The 16,258-nt window shown below is 47.9% G+C and overlaps 1 protein-coding gene across 1 annotated transcript in view; it reads right to left on the bottom strand.

Annotated features, from left to right (window-relative positions):
• The window catches only part of Polr3B (RNA polymerase III subunit RpIII128), a 44,245-nt gene that overhangs the window by 16,216 nt on the left and 11,771 nt on the right, over nt 1–16,258 (bottom strand). Inside the window, exons 4-5 of the mRNA XM_070522559.1 lie at nt 10,382–10,726; nt 7,644–7,967 (exon numbers count right to left, since the gene is read on the bottom strand). Coding sequence (XP_070378660.1) covers nt 7,644–7,967; nt 10,382–10,726 — 669 coding nt within the window. The remainder of the gene's footprint in view (nt 1–7,643; nt 7,968–10,381; nt 10,727–16,258) is intronic.

Below are 16,258 nucleotides of genomic sequence, written 5' to 3'. Positions count from 1 at the left end.
CTGTAATGCCGCAAGTCCATCGTCCGCCACCGCCAGCATGCCCACCCGTAGCCCAGGGCACTTATGCGAGGAAGACGGACATTTGGTGAGCCCCCGATCACCACCCGCCCTGCTATCACTGCGGAGAAGCCGGCCATGTGTACCGCTGATACCCATACCACGACTTGGGACTGAGAAGGTACGCCGTCAATGCGCCGCGTCCACAGCGTGAGGAGCACCCACGTGACATCGCCGATTACCTAACCGCCACTCAGTGGAACTCTCTATGACCCTCCTGTTCGCCGTCACCAGGCTGCTACCTGTCGCCGCAACAATGACCATACACTGGCCCAGACTGGGGCCAGTCTGCGAGCCCATATCCGAAAAACTAAAAGCAGCAACCGATGGAAGTGCAGTTGCTGTTCATCGAACTGACGAAGATCCTCCGCTGCTGATGAAGATGCCAAAGAGACTATCTCGACAACATAACAACGATGACAAACCGCCGTCGCAACGAAGACTGGAAGCAAAGAATGCGTCAATGAAAGACGACCTGACGACGCGACATTCTAGTCACAGGTCAACGCAATGCAGCTGTGATCCGACGCCAAGACCTAACTGTAATGCAAGACAAAGAACCACCGATTTCAACGTGCTTCTCGACGGCCACGCAGTCACTGCCTTAGTAGACACAGGAGCCGATTACTCTATCATGAGTGGACCCATCGCCGCCCAGTTGAAGAAAGTTACGACTGCATGGGAAGGCCCTCAAATTCTAACAGCTGGAGGACACCTCAGAACGCTGACTGGAATCTGCACGGCAAGAATTACCGTTCATGACCGGACTTACCCTGCCACCTTTGTTATCCTCCAACTCAAGGATACTCCAGGAACTCGAGGATACAACTCCAACTGTTCTCAAGACGTTATTCTCGGCGTGGACTTCCTGAACCAACACGGCGCAGTCCCCAACCTGAAGTTGAAACTGATAACGCTGTCGGAAGATAAAGCGTTACCGAAGACAAGCTCTCGTAGCCACCACGCCATGAGTGTGTTCGAAGATCAAGTGAGCACCCGCCACGCTCCAGCATTATTATATCCGTCGGCACCGAAACACCTGCTGATGTAGAAGGCATCATCGAGGGTGACCAACGTCTGCTACTCAACCGTGAAATTTGTGTCGCAAGAGGGATCGCTGGACTGCACGGAGGAAATACGAAAGTGTTGCTGACAAACTTCAGCCAGGAGTTCAAGCACGTCAACAAAGGCACGACAATCACGTACATCGAGGAAATTGTGGAAAACAGCAATGCGTTTGTCCTCTCGGATTCTGCACCATCTAGCCTGACAACCATAGTTCCCGAAACAGACTTCGACACAAATCCAAGTCTCCCCATGAGTAAGCAGCAACAGATCAGAAGTCTTCACCGACAATACAAAGAGTGTTTTTCGATGTCATCGAGGATTCGACAAACACCAGAGGCAAAGCATCGCATAATAACTGAAGTGTGCGCTCGACCACTCCGCCAGTGCCCTTAACAAGTTTCGACGCGAAAATGTGATGCTATTAGGCAACAAGTCAACGAAATGCTGAGCGACAACATCATCCAGCAATCAAAAAGCCCATGGGCATCTCCTGTAGTCTTGGTGAAGAAAAAGGACGGAACCCTACGTTTCTGCGTCGATTAAACCAGATCATGAAGGACGTATACCCCCTCCCATGGATAGACGACGTATTGGATCAGCTCTGCAACACTAAATACTTCTTATCGATGGACCTCAAGTCTGGCTACTGGCAAACAGAAGTCGACGAGAAAGATCGCGAAAAGACCGCCTTCATCACGCCAGGGAGCCTTTACGAGTTCAAGGTCATGCCATTCGGACTGTGCTCGGCGCCTGCAACGTTTCAGTGCGTCGTGGACATGGTGTTAGCAGGATTGAAGTGGGAGACGTGTCTTGTTTACTTGGATCACGTCGTCATCTTCACCGGAAATTTCAACGATCACCTTAGGCGGCTTGCGACAGTATTAGAGCCGATCAAGTCATCAGGGCTCACTCTGAAGCCGAAAAAGTGCTGCTCCACTTACGATGAGCTTCTGTTCCTAGGCCACGTCATCAGCAAATCTGGAGTCCGCCTCGACCAGCAGAAGACAGCTGCCATCGCAATGCTCCCACAGCCCGTCGACAAGAAGGCAGTGCGCAGATTCCTTGGCATGTGTGCCTACTATAGGCGCTTTGTCAAGGACTTTTCACGCATCGCGGAGCCGTTAACACATCTAATCAAATGCGATGTCGAGTTCAAGTGGGAAATGCCGCAGGCTAACGCATTTCAAGAACTCAAACGAAGCATGCAGTTGCCGTCGGTACTTGCAAGCATTGACGAGGATGCCGATACCGAAATCCACACTGACGCCAGTAGTCTAGGCCTCGGTGCCGTCCTAGTCCAGAGGAAAGACGGACTTGAACGGGTGATATTTTATGCCAGCCGGTGGCTGTCAAAAGCGGAAGGCAATTATTCTACGATTGAAAAGGAATGCCTCGCCATCATTTTGGCTACAGCAAAATTCCACCCTTACCTATACAGCAGGCCATTCAAAGTCGTCAGCGACAATCACGCATTAGGTTGGCTGGTTAACTTACAGGAACGCTTCAGGACAGCTGGCGCGGTGGAGCCTCAGACTGCAAGAATATGACGTCACGGTAATCTACAAGTCCGACGAAAACACTCTGACGCCGACTGCCTATCATGCGCCCCCATCGATCCCCCGCCGCAAGACGACCAGGACGACAACTAAACAGCAATGGGCAGACCCGGAGCTAAAAGGCCTCATCACGTATTTGGAAGTGAACACCGACGTCGCTAGGGCATTTAAGTGCAGATTGTCTTCATTCACGCTACAAAACAACCTGCTCGTGAAGAACTTTTCACCAGGCCACGCCAACTACTTTCTTGTTGTTCCATCAGCGCTGCGTCCAGAAGTATTGCATGCCCTACATGACGATCCAACCGCTGGGCACCTCGGACTCCCCCAGACGCTGTCGAGGATACAGGAAAGGTATTACTGGCCGCGTCTGACCGCCGACGTCACCCATTACGTCAAGACATGCCGAGACTGTCAGCGACGCAAGACACCACCGACAAGGCCAGCAGGATTACTACAGCCGATCGAGCCTCCTTGCCGACCATTTCAGCAGATCGGGATAGATTTGTTGGGACCATTTCCAACATCAACATCCGGAAATATGTGGATCATCGTGGCGACGGACTACTTCACCCACTTCGCTGAAACTAAAGCTCTACCTAAAGACAGCGCAGCCGAAGTGGCGAAATTTTTCGTCGAGAACATCTTGCTGCGACATGGTGCCCCAGAAGTCCTCATCACCGACAGAGGAATGGTCTTTACACCAGAGCTCACCCAAGCCATTCTGCAATACAGCCCGACAAGCCACAGGAGGACAACTGCCTACGACCCGCAGACGAAAGGTCTCATGTAGTGCTTGAACAAGACTCTTGCCAACATGCTAGCAATGTGCGTCGACGTTGAGCACAAGACGTGGGACGCGGTCCTGCCGTATATAACTTTTGCTTACACCAAAACGCTGCAAAAAACAACACAGATCACGCAGTTTAAGCTGGTTTATGGTAGGAACCCGATGACGACGCTAGACGCCATGCTGCCGCACGTCACTGACGAAGAGGATCTTGACGTCGCTACCTATCTCCAGCGCGCCAAAGAAGCCTGACAGCTCGACGGCCTACGGATAAAAAACCAGCAGCGTACCGACAGCCAACACTACAACCTCTGACGATGCTACGCCGAATACCAGCCCGGCGACCGTGTTTGGGTTTGGACCCCGATAAGCCGACAAGGACTCAGTGAGAAACTATTGCGACGCTATTTCAGACCCTACAAGATCATCCGACGTATTGGTGCACTGGACTATTAGGTCGTGCCAGATGGCATTTCGTATTCACAGCGGCGCCACGCATGATCTGAAGTGGTCCACGTGGTGCATCTTAAGCCCTTTTATGCACGCTGACGAACTTCCTGACTTTGTTGTTTCTTTGCTACAGGTGTTTTTGTTCATTACTTTCGTTTGTTTGCAGCATCGGGCCAACTTCGCTCCAAGTGCCAACTTCGCTCAGCCGACTCGTGGCCTCCGAGATTGCACCGATGTCAGTGTGATGTCAGTGTGTGAGCTAGCTCATGCGGCGCATGGCAGGAAGAGGGAGAAGTCTATGCATGACCTGGTCGTGACCCCAGAGATTGCGCCTGGAGGTCTCTGAAGCCAGGCCCAGCTGCGGTTGCGAGCACGGCGCACCGTAGAGAAAGAGAGAAGTCAATGCACTAATGTTTACACTACTGCACCTAGCCACACAGCATGGCACAACTTGTGGTTGTGCCATGCTGTGCCACACAATTTGGGTCACAAGCTCCGTGCTACTGCGCACTGCTGCATCAATCTCATCATCCACGCTCGCTTTTTTGCAGACAGATAGCTCAGTTTCACTGGCATCAACATATTCTTGAAAAGTGTCAGTTGGGGAAATGAAATGGCTCGCAACAAGACCGGACCACACGTCGCCAGCGTTGACTGTCCCATCAGCGACAGTGTCGGTCTGCTCATTGGCTTCAAGAGCTTTGGTATTACGCACAAATCCTGCCTTTTTAAAGCACTTCCTTATCGTTGTGCCTTTCAACTGCCACAACGAAGCATCAACCACATCAAGTGCACCCCTTAAGTTTGCCTTAAGAGGCTGCTGCTGCTGCTGTATATACAGCAAATCTCTTTCACACATATGTTTTTTGTACAGCACCATTACAGTTGCGATGATGCCCTAGTCGAGGGGCAGGCTTCTTGCAGTGGTGTTGGCTGACAAAAACTTTATGTTGACTGCAGTCAACTTTGGCTGGATGTTATACACTGTGCAGTTGTCGAGAGCAAGCATGACCCTTCGCTTATCTGCCACTGTATCTTCGTCGAACTTGCAAAGCCAGCTTGTAAAGATTTCTTGCGTCGTCCATACTTTTTTTGTTCGCTCTGTATGTCACTGGCAGACACTCTTACTTTTTAAACCAATGTTGCCTCGCCAATTTGCCAATGACAAACAGGTGACGCTTGTCGGTGGCGTCCATATTAGCGCAAAACAACAATGTTATGCGCTCCTTTAAAGCCTTGCAGCCAGAACAGGGTTCGCCTCTCAGTGCAAGTGTGCAGTTCGGCAGAAAATTATAAAATATGCAGGCTTTGTCAACATTGCACATGTCTCTGTCGACAGCATGATTTCCAAATCATGCTGTCGACAGAGACATGTGCAATGATTTTTGACAACATGATTTCCAAATCATGCTGTCAGAAATCATGCCCGTGGGAAATTCTTCGCTTGCCCTCACAAGTGAAAATTTTGCTTCGCTGCAGTCGAACTCGAACATCGAACTTGCGGCCCGCTGCGCAGTGATTTGTTTCTTCAGCGTAAAGAGCGGCAGCCCTCTTGAACGCTGCTGTGAACGAGTGCCGCACGTTTAGTGGGCCTGGAGCACTCATGACGGCTGAGAAAGCATGGAAGTAGCACCACAGGTTGCATGTTGCCGGCAGTCAAGTCGAACAGGGAAAGAGAATCATGTTAGTGGTGTCTGCTCTTGCACGAACTATCGATACTCCCTGCAAGCACCGCCGTTCTAGGAGTGCCGCCGTGAATGGAACAGCGGCACTTCCATCAACTATCGACACCCTCCCATAAGTGTTGTGTGCGCTGTAAAACTCTGAAAATGTTGAAAAAGCCTTCCGGAAAGCGAACAAACGCACAGGATAGCAAAAATTACAGGTAGGGCCATGAAGTAAACAAAATTGTAACTACGTTGTAGCACTCCTGATATCTCGCTGGTCTCGCTTTTCTTGGCCGTGCCATGTTTTGGTTTCGATTGTAAGTCGACCTCCCCACTTCAGATTTTCAAATTTTAAAAATTGGGTTGACTTACAACCGTGTAAATATGGTACAGTTTTCTCATCCGTCTCTAGCCATGCTGTTGTCATCGTGTCATCGTTGTCATGCAGTCGTCTCGCATTCGATGTCACTCGACCGTCATGATGCTGTTGCAGTTGTTCCATTGTGGTCACTCCGGCTTCGTCATCCAGCTCCCAGCATGCCGTCATCACACTATCGTCGTCACACAGGCCTTGTGACACAGTCTTCAACACACCATTGTCAGCAAAAACTTGCCATCATCTAATTTTTTTCTCATGTTGTTGTCCCGCCACATCGTCATTGTGTCATCATACAGTAGCCTTCATGCATTCATTGTCATAGCATCGTCATGATGCTGTCGCGGTCATTACATTGTCATCATTATAACTTCAACATCCGACTATCCTTATGCCATTGCTGTCCCACAGTTGTCACCATACCATTGTCATCACGCCATCATTAACATGTTGTCATTTCACCATCGTCGTCGTTTCAGTACCATCATCCCATTGTCGTTATCAAGTTACCGTCATATTACCTTCGTCGATCTATCGACTTCATTTCTGGTTTGTCATGCTATTGTAATCATGCTGTCGACTTTCAATAGTGATTATGCCGACATTTTTATGCCATCGTGATCAGTGCATCATCGTCAGACAGACGCTCTCACGCATATGTTTTCCTACCACTGTCATCATTCCGCCGTGGTCATGCCATTGTCATTTCATCTTCTTCATCCAAGTGCGATTATACCGTCATCATCCCACCATCACTACCAAACAGTCACCATCTCATCGTCCTCTTCTTGTCATCGTCATGCTGTTGTCATAACACCATCCCATCATCATGCTATCATCGTTATACTACCTTTGTCACTCTAGCGATATGATTCCTTTGTCATTCCATCATAGTTGTGTCAACGTCATACTGTCGTCGTTCTGCCAGCATGCTCATGGGCGACCTTGGCAAGCACTGCCATAGAAAAGTGCGACGATATAGGAGTATACGGATTAAGGCAAAAGATGGAAATTGAAAACGGTGAACAAAACGACAACAAGGTAAAAGTGGTAGTCAACATTTTGACAAGTGGACTTGTCTTCTTCAAGGTGACATATGACATACGACAAGTCCACTTGTCAAAATGTTGGCTCCCGCTTTTACCTTGTTCTCATTTTGACATCAGAGTATGTAGCATATAACTGAAGCAATAAAAGTGTCAGAATTACTACATGTTAAACAGATGCAACTTCAGGAATAGGGCCTGTTGCTACACAGCTCAAATCCTATTCGCATCAGCATCGACGGTCATCGTGAGATGAGTTCTGCCGTAATTTCTTTTACAAGTGTGTGCAATCCTTGAGATTTGCAACGTAAGGTGTATGCAAGAGTTTTGAATAAAATGTATTGACAAAAATTTTTGATACACACCTTGCTTGTCGGCAATTCCGTGTTAGTTCTACATGCGCTTCATCAAAAAAAGTATTTTGCAATGTTTCACTATGATTGCATGCGGTTGCATTGTAACGTCTTAGAATACACCACCCAAGCAAAGACAGTTTTAAGGCATGTTTAGACTAAGTTCCTGCGGCAGGCACAGGCTCGGTTCGTTAACAGTCATGTGCTCGGTCATGCAGGCACCGGCCCGAGTCGGGCCGGCTGAAAAATTTTGCCCGCGCAGTGCTCTCTGGATGCCTACCTCGCAAGCATCGCTGGACAGCATGAGCCGCTCGAGAAGCAACATGCTGGCGCCATGTCCGATGAGGCAGTCACGCTCCATCTCACCCAGCCGCAGCCCGCCCTCACGTGACCGACCCTCGGTGGGCTGCCGAGTGAGCACAGCTCGAGGACCCCGCGCCCGGGCGTGCACCTTGTCCATGACCATGTGCTTCAGCTTCTGATAGTAGATGGGGCCCATGTAGATGTAGGCCGACAGAGGCTCCCCTGTGATGCCTGAGGTCAGGCAGTCCTTGCCCTGGTAGTGGAAGCCACGCCGGATCAGCTCTTCACCCACATCTTGCACCTGGATGGATAAACACATGGATGAACGATGTTGACAGATGTACATTGTTTACATATTAGTGTGAAGCATTCTACGCCTCATTCTCAGCACTCTGCAGTATGTAGGTAGGTAGGTAGGCAGGTTGCTGTCTCTCCTCGCATTAAGTAAAATAATGTGTGGCCAATGTGTGAATTGAACCTCTGCTGTCGAGCACAGCAGCCTAGCGCTTTAACCATAGGCCGTAATCGTATGCGTGCTTCACTCGTTCCAAAGCCAGCCAGATTTTTTAAACACTCAGGGTGTGCACCCTGTACCACATCCTCATCATCTTTACTTGTGACAGCTCGCATTTTGAGGTTCAGTGTTAGACTGCAGCATCTCCACGAGTGGCCCACTTTGCCCAGTACTTTACTTGTAGCAGCTTATGCTACGTAGAAACCGTGCGACATTGCACAGGGTTCAGGATTGTCTGAGTTGATTTCAAGCTTTCTTCACCAATGCACAAATGCCATTCGTCGTTTTAACATGCACCTCATAAGATAGCCATACTTACGTATGACTATACAGGGTGATAATTCCTAAGATTCGTGGGATTTTTAACAAATCAGCTATGGCAGATAGGGTAATTCTTGTGATTGAGCTAGATTATTTGAAGGCACAGACAATACTAGCATGAGAAATGAAAACAAATTCAACTAATTAAACAAAAATTAACTAGTCAACTTCTGTATTGTTTACTTTACGGCACACATTGCAATTTACTAATTGTAGCCGGTGAGTTTAAGACATATTCACATGAAATTAATTTCCAGGATGACACCTGTTTCAAGATATGTATTTCCCAAAGCTTCACCGCCGTGCCATTCTTTGGCATTCACAGCTGTTGTGACTGGCTCTTTCAAGTCATTCTTGTCTTCTCTGTCGTTGCTTTCACTGTCGATCCCTGTCAAGCTCAATCACACAGCTGCTGCCGGAGTCATCACTGTTCTCCAGCAACACCGCAATTTCACTGTATGGCACTGTATGGCACTGTATGGCACTGTATGGCAAATTTCACTGTATGGCAAATTTCACTGTATGGCAAAGCTTTCTGCCTCTATGGGGAATCTGTGTTTGGAAGTTTGGAACATTTTGTGCCAAAGTCAATAGTTCCCACGCTCAGAAAGTCGTGCATCGGTAGACACGCTCCCCCCTATGTGTTCCCACTTCGCTGTCTGCAGAAGCAAAATGGCACCATCTGAAAAACAAACGTCTTAGCACCACTCATTATTTTTTTCCCAGACTGGCAGAACGTATTCCAATTGATAAAAAATGTTTTTTTGAATTGCACTTTTACATGCAGTGAGAGACTCGTGCACCTACGCACACGCTCCCCAGTTTACGGTGAACTCTATAGCCAACTAAATTTAAGTCGCACCATCTAGCAAAATGTCTCAATCACATCACCACCATGCATTATTTTTTTCCAAGAGATGGTTGCACATACTCTCCTTCCATAAAAATATGTTTACTTCGAATCATGCTTTTCCACCCAGCAAGAGAGTCTTAAGTCTAAAGACATTCTCCACAGCAAGGTCAACATGGCAACACATCTTCAGATTTGCTTTTCAGTTAAGGGGTCAACAAACCACTGAGCTTTTAACAAATTTCGCACACTAAGTTCATTTACATAAAATGTGCATTAGACAGCCTACACATCATATTCACACTGTTATGTCTAACTCTTTTCGGGCACTTATGTCTCTATGTGTTATAATCCAGTGCACTGCAAACTGTACCACCTCGTACATAAGTTTTTTTGTTTTGCTGTCAGCTCACAGTCAACATGTAAACTCGTGCTTTTTAGCTGTGTATCTGCATTACTTTCAGACATGTCGCATGCACTAACCTTTCGGGCAGTTCTCACTTTTCTTTCAGTTTTACGTGTTTTTCTTTTTTTTCATGTGCAAAGCTGTACATAGTACATATTGTTTGCTGCGTTAACTACAGAGACCCCTTTACACCTTTCGATGGGCCTTTCTACATGTGTCTGGATAGTGACCTTTGCACAAACATAACTTTGTACGTGCAATAAAAGATTCCTAGGCCAGAGTAACGTAACGATTGCCGCCACTTTATTCTATTTTTTTACCGCCATTGATGACCAGCCAATCCTGTGGCAACACTTAGGAAAAAGATACTGCACAAAACAGAAGGTAGACACGCGGATAAGAGCAAACTTTCACCTCACTTTAGTTGAAAGTTTGCACTGGTTCATTGCTATCCCAGCAACAACATTTATTGACCATGAGGTGCAAAAAACGAATGGAGTAAAACTGTTACACTATTCAAGCCATTGTCGTGTATTGTCTCCATTTAGTGCATTCCAGTCAACCGTGCCTAAAGCTAATTTACTGCTGCGAAAAGTGGGCGAGCCAACGGACCCAACTACCAACCTTGGATCCACCGAAGGCTGTGCCATAGTGGAACTTCCCGTTGAGAACGCCTGCCTTGCCCGCAAGCAGCTCGATGAGCTTGCCGACTGTCATACGGGAGGGGAACCCGTGCGGGTTCATGATGAGGTCGGGGCAGATTCCCTGGTCATTGAAAGGCATGTCCTCTTGCTGCGCAATGAGGCCCACCACGCCTTTCTGACCATGGCGGCTGCTGAACTTGTCACCAATCTCGGGACGGCGCGTCTGCCGCAGCAGCAGCTTCATCAAAAATGACTCCTCCGTGTTGAAAGTGATGAGCACCTTTTCCACATACACCGGCTCCAGGCCCTTGTAAGTCACAGGAACCTGTGTAGATGCAAACGATTTAGCTTCCAAATCCCTTTCCGAAAACAACATAAACTGCCCCAAATAGTTTTGTTACTTTACTGATGATTTGTATATATGTTATGGGAAGAATTGTTGTATGTTATGGAAAAATGTGGTTTATTCCTCGTACTCAATTAAAACAACGACTAACAAAATGTGTTTCTAGAATGATAGTACTTGAGGTACAATGCAAAAGGACATGTAGAACGACAAAGGAGACAGACACAGCACTGCTAACAACCGCTTGTTCACTGCACCTGGTCACTATAGGTATACCATTGAGCAATGGGAAGAAAGCAGGGGAACAAACCACTGTCCAAACAGATTACTTTTCAGCATAACCATCCGTCACAGACCTCCACCATGATAGGAACAAGATTTCTTTTTCAACAATGAAACAGATGGGCAACTTGCACAATTATTGCTCTATTTGGATGTTTTTTAAGTCCATGTTTTGGAACTTTTCTTCCTGTTGTTAGAAGGTATTTATGTAGGAGAGGCCTTTTCCCTGCAGTGGACGTAACCAGGCTGATGATGATGATGATGATGATGATGATTTATGTAGCGACCACATGAAATAAGCAATCAGTTGTAAGTAGCGCTGCGTGCTCCTCCCCTCTGTCATCCTGCATGCCCTATTGTGCTATACGTCAGGCTATGCAGTACCAACTAGCCACGAGTCTGTTCTTTAGGACGACAGTTTTTCTCACAATACAGGAGCACATATAGATACGTTGTAGCTTCAGTTTAAGCCCCACAGAGAAAGATGGTCTAGAAGGGAGCAACACAAGTGCTTACTAACAATTGGCTGTCTTTACTGTGACAGCACAATAAATTACAAAGTAGAAATGGCCACACTAGAAAATACAAGAAAAAGTACAAAAGTGAAAGGCTTGCAAGAACTCTCAGTATGCCTGCTCCGACCAACCTGTTCATTAAATTTGCAGATGCACACTTTTCTTTTTATCACATCCACCAAAGCAGTGCTGACATGGGATGATCCTCTCACAGACTGAAAGTGGGCCAGGTACACTCCCTTAACTGGACCATGCAAGTGCTGTCAATGCCGACAAAATTAAAATGTTCAATTGTATCTCAAGCACAGCAAGAACAAGAGTATCCCCTTCCGCCATCAAGAGATATGGCTGAACTCTCTCCACCAATAAAGTGCCTTAGCGCAACAACCATTGTGTGACACAGAGCACATCTCCCTTGAGATGAAGATGAAGGAGTTGAAAGGGGGTTCCCGGATGCCCGTATGACACGGGTATAACACTCTCATGAAAACCCCATGTAGGTGAACTTACCTCACTTTCTTCTTTGTTCCCCAGTTACTTAAAATGCCTTTTTCTTCCCTCGGTATTCATTAGCAGTCTTAAAACCAAAGGTACAATTGCATCTTTACTCATGTTGTGTCGCCGTTCCTTAGTCTCTAGGCTGTTTCATTCGCGCTGTAAGATGTAACTGTACCGACTCACTCAACCATCTACGAATGTACAACTGATTATAAATCGAAGGAAATGAAAAACTACTTTGCAGCCTGTACTTTGTTCTCTTCTGTGTTGTTAATCAGCAATGCATGTTGCTGTTATTTTACCAAGGAACGGTAATATGAATTCGATCGTCACCTGCATTATTTGTGCCATAGAATGCAAATATCTTACTTTTGGCATAGTTATACAGTAGAAACTCGGCGATACGTTCCTCACTGTTGTGTTTTCCCAGCTGCTACGTCACATTTACGCAGTTCTGACCTAAAGCCCATTGACTCCTAAGTATTATGTTCCCATTTGATAGGTTGCCATTCTGTAATGTTCGAAATTCGAAAGTATGAAATGCAGGAAGTACGTGATCGACAGTCCCGTCAAGCATGACACGACGCGACTATTTTGACGGTCCTCTAAAGCCCGCTTTGCCGCTGTACAGTTTTGTTAAGCAGTAAAGCAAATTAGGAGTAAAAAAAGGGCACTGTCATGGAACATAGTATGTGTCCCTTACAATGTTTCAGAGCTGTTTCAGATGTTACTGTGGTGATTGGGCACTTTCCTCACTGTTACATTCTTTTTTCCTTGATTCCTTAACGACGTATCAACGTACCAACCGCATTACATGTATGCAATGCTTCTCCTGAATGATTGCATTCTCACTGCTAAAATTTTTTCTCAATGTTTTGTGCGAATGTGAATATTATCATTTATTACATTTTCCACAATTACAATAAGGTTGTACACACATTTGTAAATGTTATGATTCCCTTGCAAACTTGTTATACCAACCCTGCCCTTGAAATAGTACCTTTGTTTACGGATAGTACCTTTGTTTACCAGACAAGCCACTGATTCAATTTTCTTCAAAAACTTCTTTCCAGGCAGCTTTCTAGACAAACATGATTGAACAGCACAAAGTGCACTTAAGATCTTGTAAGCTGAAATGCAATCATCACACAAAAATTAAAAATTGTAGTAATTTCAAGCAAATCTAAAAATTCTACTTGGCCAGCTGTGCTTTCCAGGCACCTTGCGAACACTTAATTCAAACAATACTTAATGCAGCTTGGTTGATTCGGACTAAATTAATAAAATTTGGTCAAAACAAGTGAAGAAGGAGTGTGCATACAAATTGTTAAAGAGAACTTGGTTGAAATTCTGAGACTGCAATGTTCAAGTCCAACTTCGATTTTTTTTCTTGCTGTTTTACCACTATTATGAGCAATCTGGCTACAAAAAGAATCGTGGAAAAGCTATTGACAATGACTGACAGTGTAAGCAAATAGCCAAATGCTTTTAGAAAGCTATTTGTTTTACATATTGCTACGGCACAATATGTGCGATCACGAAAGGCCAGCAGTGTGAAGACGACGACGACGGTTAGAAGCTTGCGCGGGCTGTCGCCTCTTGGCCAAGCGCAGCGTATTTTCCTTGTAAATATATTTGTACATAGCTTTTCGTCTGCGTCTTCCTACGTAACATATCTGGTGGAGGTGGACGTTCCCTGTACCTCATCATGGAGCTTCGCAGTGGACGGTACGTCGAGCCTTCCTTCATGGCTCCTGGTGACGACAACCCGACTCCGCCGGCTCCGACCCCTGCTGCCACTTCGCCGACCTACATCACTCTCCCCGCTCCCCGTGATCCTGGCGTATTCTCGGGCCACGATGGGGAAGACGTCGATGACTGGATCAGCCTGTATGAACACGTCAGCCGCAATAACCAGTGGGACCCTACTATTATGCTCGCCAACGTAGTCTTTTACCTCGGTGGCACACCTCGAGTTTGGTATCGCACGCACGAAGATGAGCTCACCAGTTGGGATTCACTTAAGACACAGCTTCGAGACTTGTTCGGCAACCCCTACGGTCAACAACTTGCCGCGCAGAAGGCGCTTTCCGGCCGTGTGCAGACGTCAACAGAGCCCTATGTCACGTACATTCAGGACGTCTTGGCTCTGTGCCGCAAAGTTGACACCCACATGACTGAGTCAGACAAGGTTTCCCACATCCTCAAAGGCATTGCCGATGACGCCTTCAACTTGCTCGTTTGCAACAACGTAGCCACGGTGGATGCTGTTATAAAAGAGTGCCGCCACCTGGAACTCGCCAAAAGCCGACGTATTGACCAGCAGTTTGCCCGTCTGCCCAACACCCCAGCGACATCTTCCTGTGCCGACGCTCCTCGTCCCAACAACACTGCCGATGTTACCAGGATCGTCCGGCGTGAGATCGAGGCCGCCTATCCGGCTGCCTTCGACTCCAGTCCCACCAACACATCTGCAGTCACGGTCTCACTGATCCAGGCAGTTGTCCGCCAGGAGTTTGAAAACATGGGTCTTCACACCATCTGCTCGGCCCATCGCCCTGATACCCGCCCGGCTTCTTCGATTTTGCCCCGTCCCGCATCTTCTTACCCACCACGTTTCCGCAACCCTTCTGAATGGCGCACTGCTGACGACAAGCCTATTTGTTTCCACTGCCATCGAATCGGGCACATTTCTCGGTACTGTCGTAGTCGCTGGAGTTCCCCGATCCGGTCTACTTATACAGCCTACTCTCGCCCCTCAGGTGGCCCTTCTCGTCCCTATGCCGCACGCTCCGATAATGCCGCCACTGATTCTCCTGCAACGAACCGCCCCTATTCTCGTTCGCCTTCGCCCCAACGACGACAATCTCGCTCTCCCCAGCCCCGTCGCTCCTACTCGCCGACTCCCTTCGGACGCCGCACCCAGCCGGAAAACTAGACGATGCAGCGCCTTGAGGTGACGCTGCATTGCTCCCTACGCCGCCAAATCCTCTACTGACTTTGCCCACTCATCTGAACCTTCTTGACGTGCAAGTCGACGGTGTTTCTGTGTCTGCTCTCATAGACACTGGAGCGCATTTGTCCGTAATGAGCCCTGACCTTCGTAACCGGCTCAAGAAAATTATTACGCCCGCCACGACGCCTGTTGTCCGTGTCGCCGATGACGGAACAGCCCCCGTAATTGGTATGTGTACCGCCCGCGTCTCCTTCGCCGATCGCTCAACAATCGTGCTATTCACAGTCATCGCCCACTGTCCCCACGACATCATCCTCGGCTTAGACTTCCTCTCCGCACATTCTGCTCTCATCGACTGTTCCGCCAGTACCCTCCGCCTTGACCTGCCTGTTCTGGATCCTGCTGAACCACACCCCAGTCGCCTCAGTTCCACCGACTTCGTTCGCTTGCCACCTTCGGCACTGACCTACGTTGACCTAGTGTCATCCCCACCAGTCCCCGACGGTCACTACATCGCGGCTCCTATGCCAGACGTCCCATACCCCATACAGTTTTATCTATTACGGCGAATTGCGTCTGCCTGCCAGTGGTCAACTTTGGCTTGACGACACAAGTGCTGCCACGTGGGATGTCTTTGGCCCAGCTTTGTTCATTCGAGGATCACTCAGTAGCATCCATCGCAGTAGACGACACTTCATCCGATACTCCTCTACCATCGCAGTCGACAAATTGTACCATCGCTGACTTACTGAAAATGATTGCCCCCGACTTGCCCTCCGAGCACACTCGTGCGCTCTACCGCATTCTGTTTTCCTACCACGATATTTTTTACTTTAACGATCGTCCTTTGGCCCAAACTACAGCTGTCAAACATCGCATTAATACCGGCGATGCCCCTCCTATTCATCGCCGCCCGTATCGAGTGTCCCCAGCTGAGCGTCAAGTTATTCACGCAGAAGTTCGCAAAATGCTTGCCAAGAACATTATTGAACCGTCATGTAGTCCTTGGGCGTCACCGGTTGTGCTGGTAAAAAAGAAGGATGGCTCATGGCGCTTTTGCATGGATTATCGGCACCTTAACAGGCTTACCAAAAAGGACGTGTATCCCCTACCTCGGATTGATGACGCCCTTGACTGCCTCCACGGTGCTCGCTATTTCTCCTCTATTGACCTTCGCTCCGGCTATTGGCAGATTGCCGTGGACGATCTCGACCGCGAGAAGACTGCCTTTGTAACACCCGACGGTCTTTATCAATTCAA

Source organism: Dermacentor albipictus, chromosome 7 (genome assembly GCF_038994185.2).
Source record: "Dermacentor albipictus isolate Rhodes 1998 colony chromosome 7, USDA_Dalb.pri_finalv2, whole genome shotgun sequence".
In the NCBI taxonomy this organism is placed as follows: Eukaryota; Metazoa; Arthropoda; class Arachnida; order Ixodida; family Ixodidae; genus Dermacentor; species Dermacentor albipictus.
Note: the sequence above shows the minus strand (reverse complement) of the source record. Positions and strands in the feature narration are given on the sequence as shown.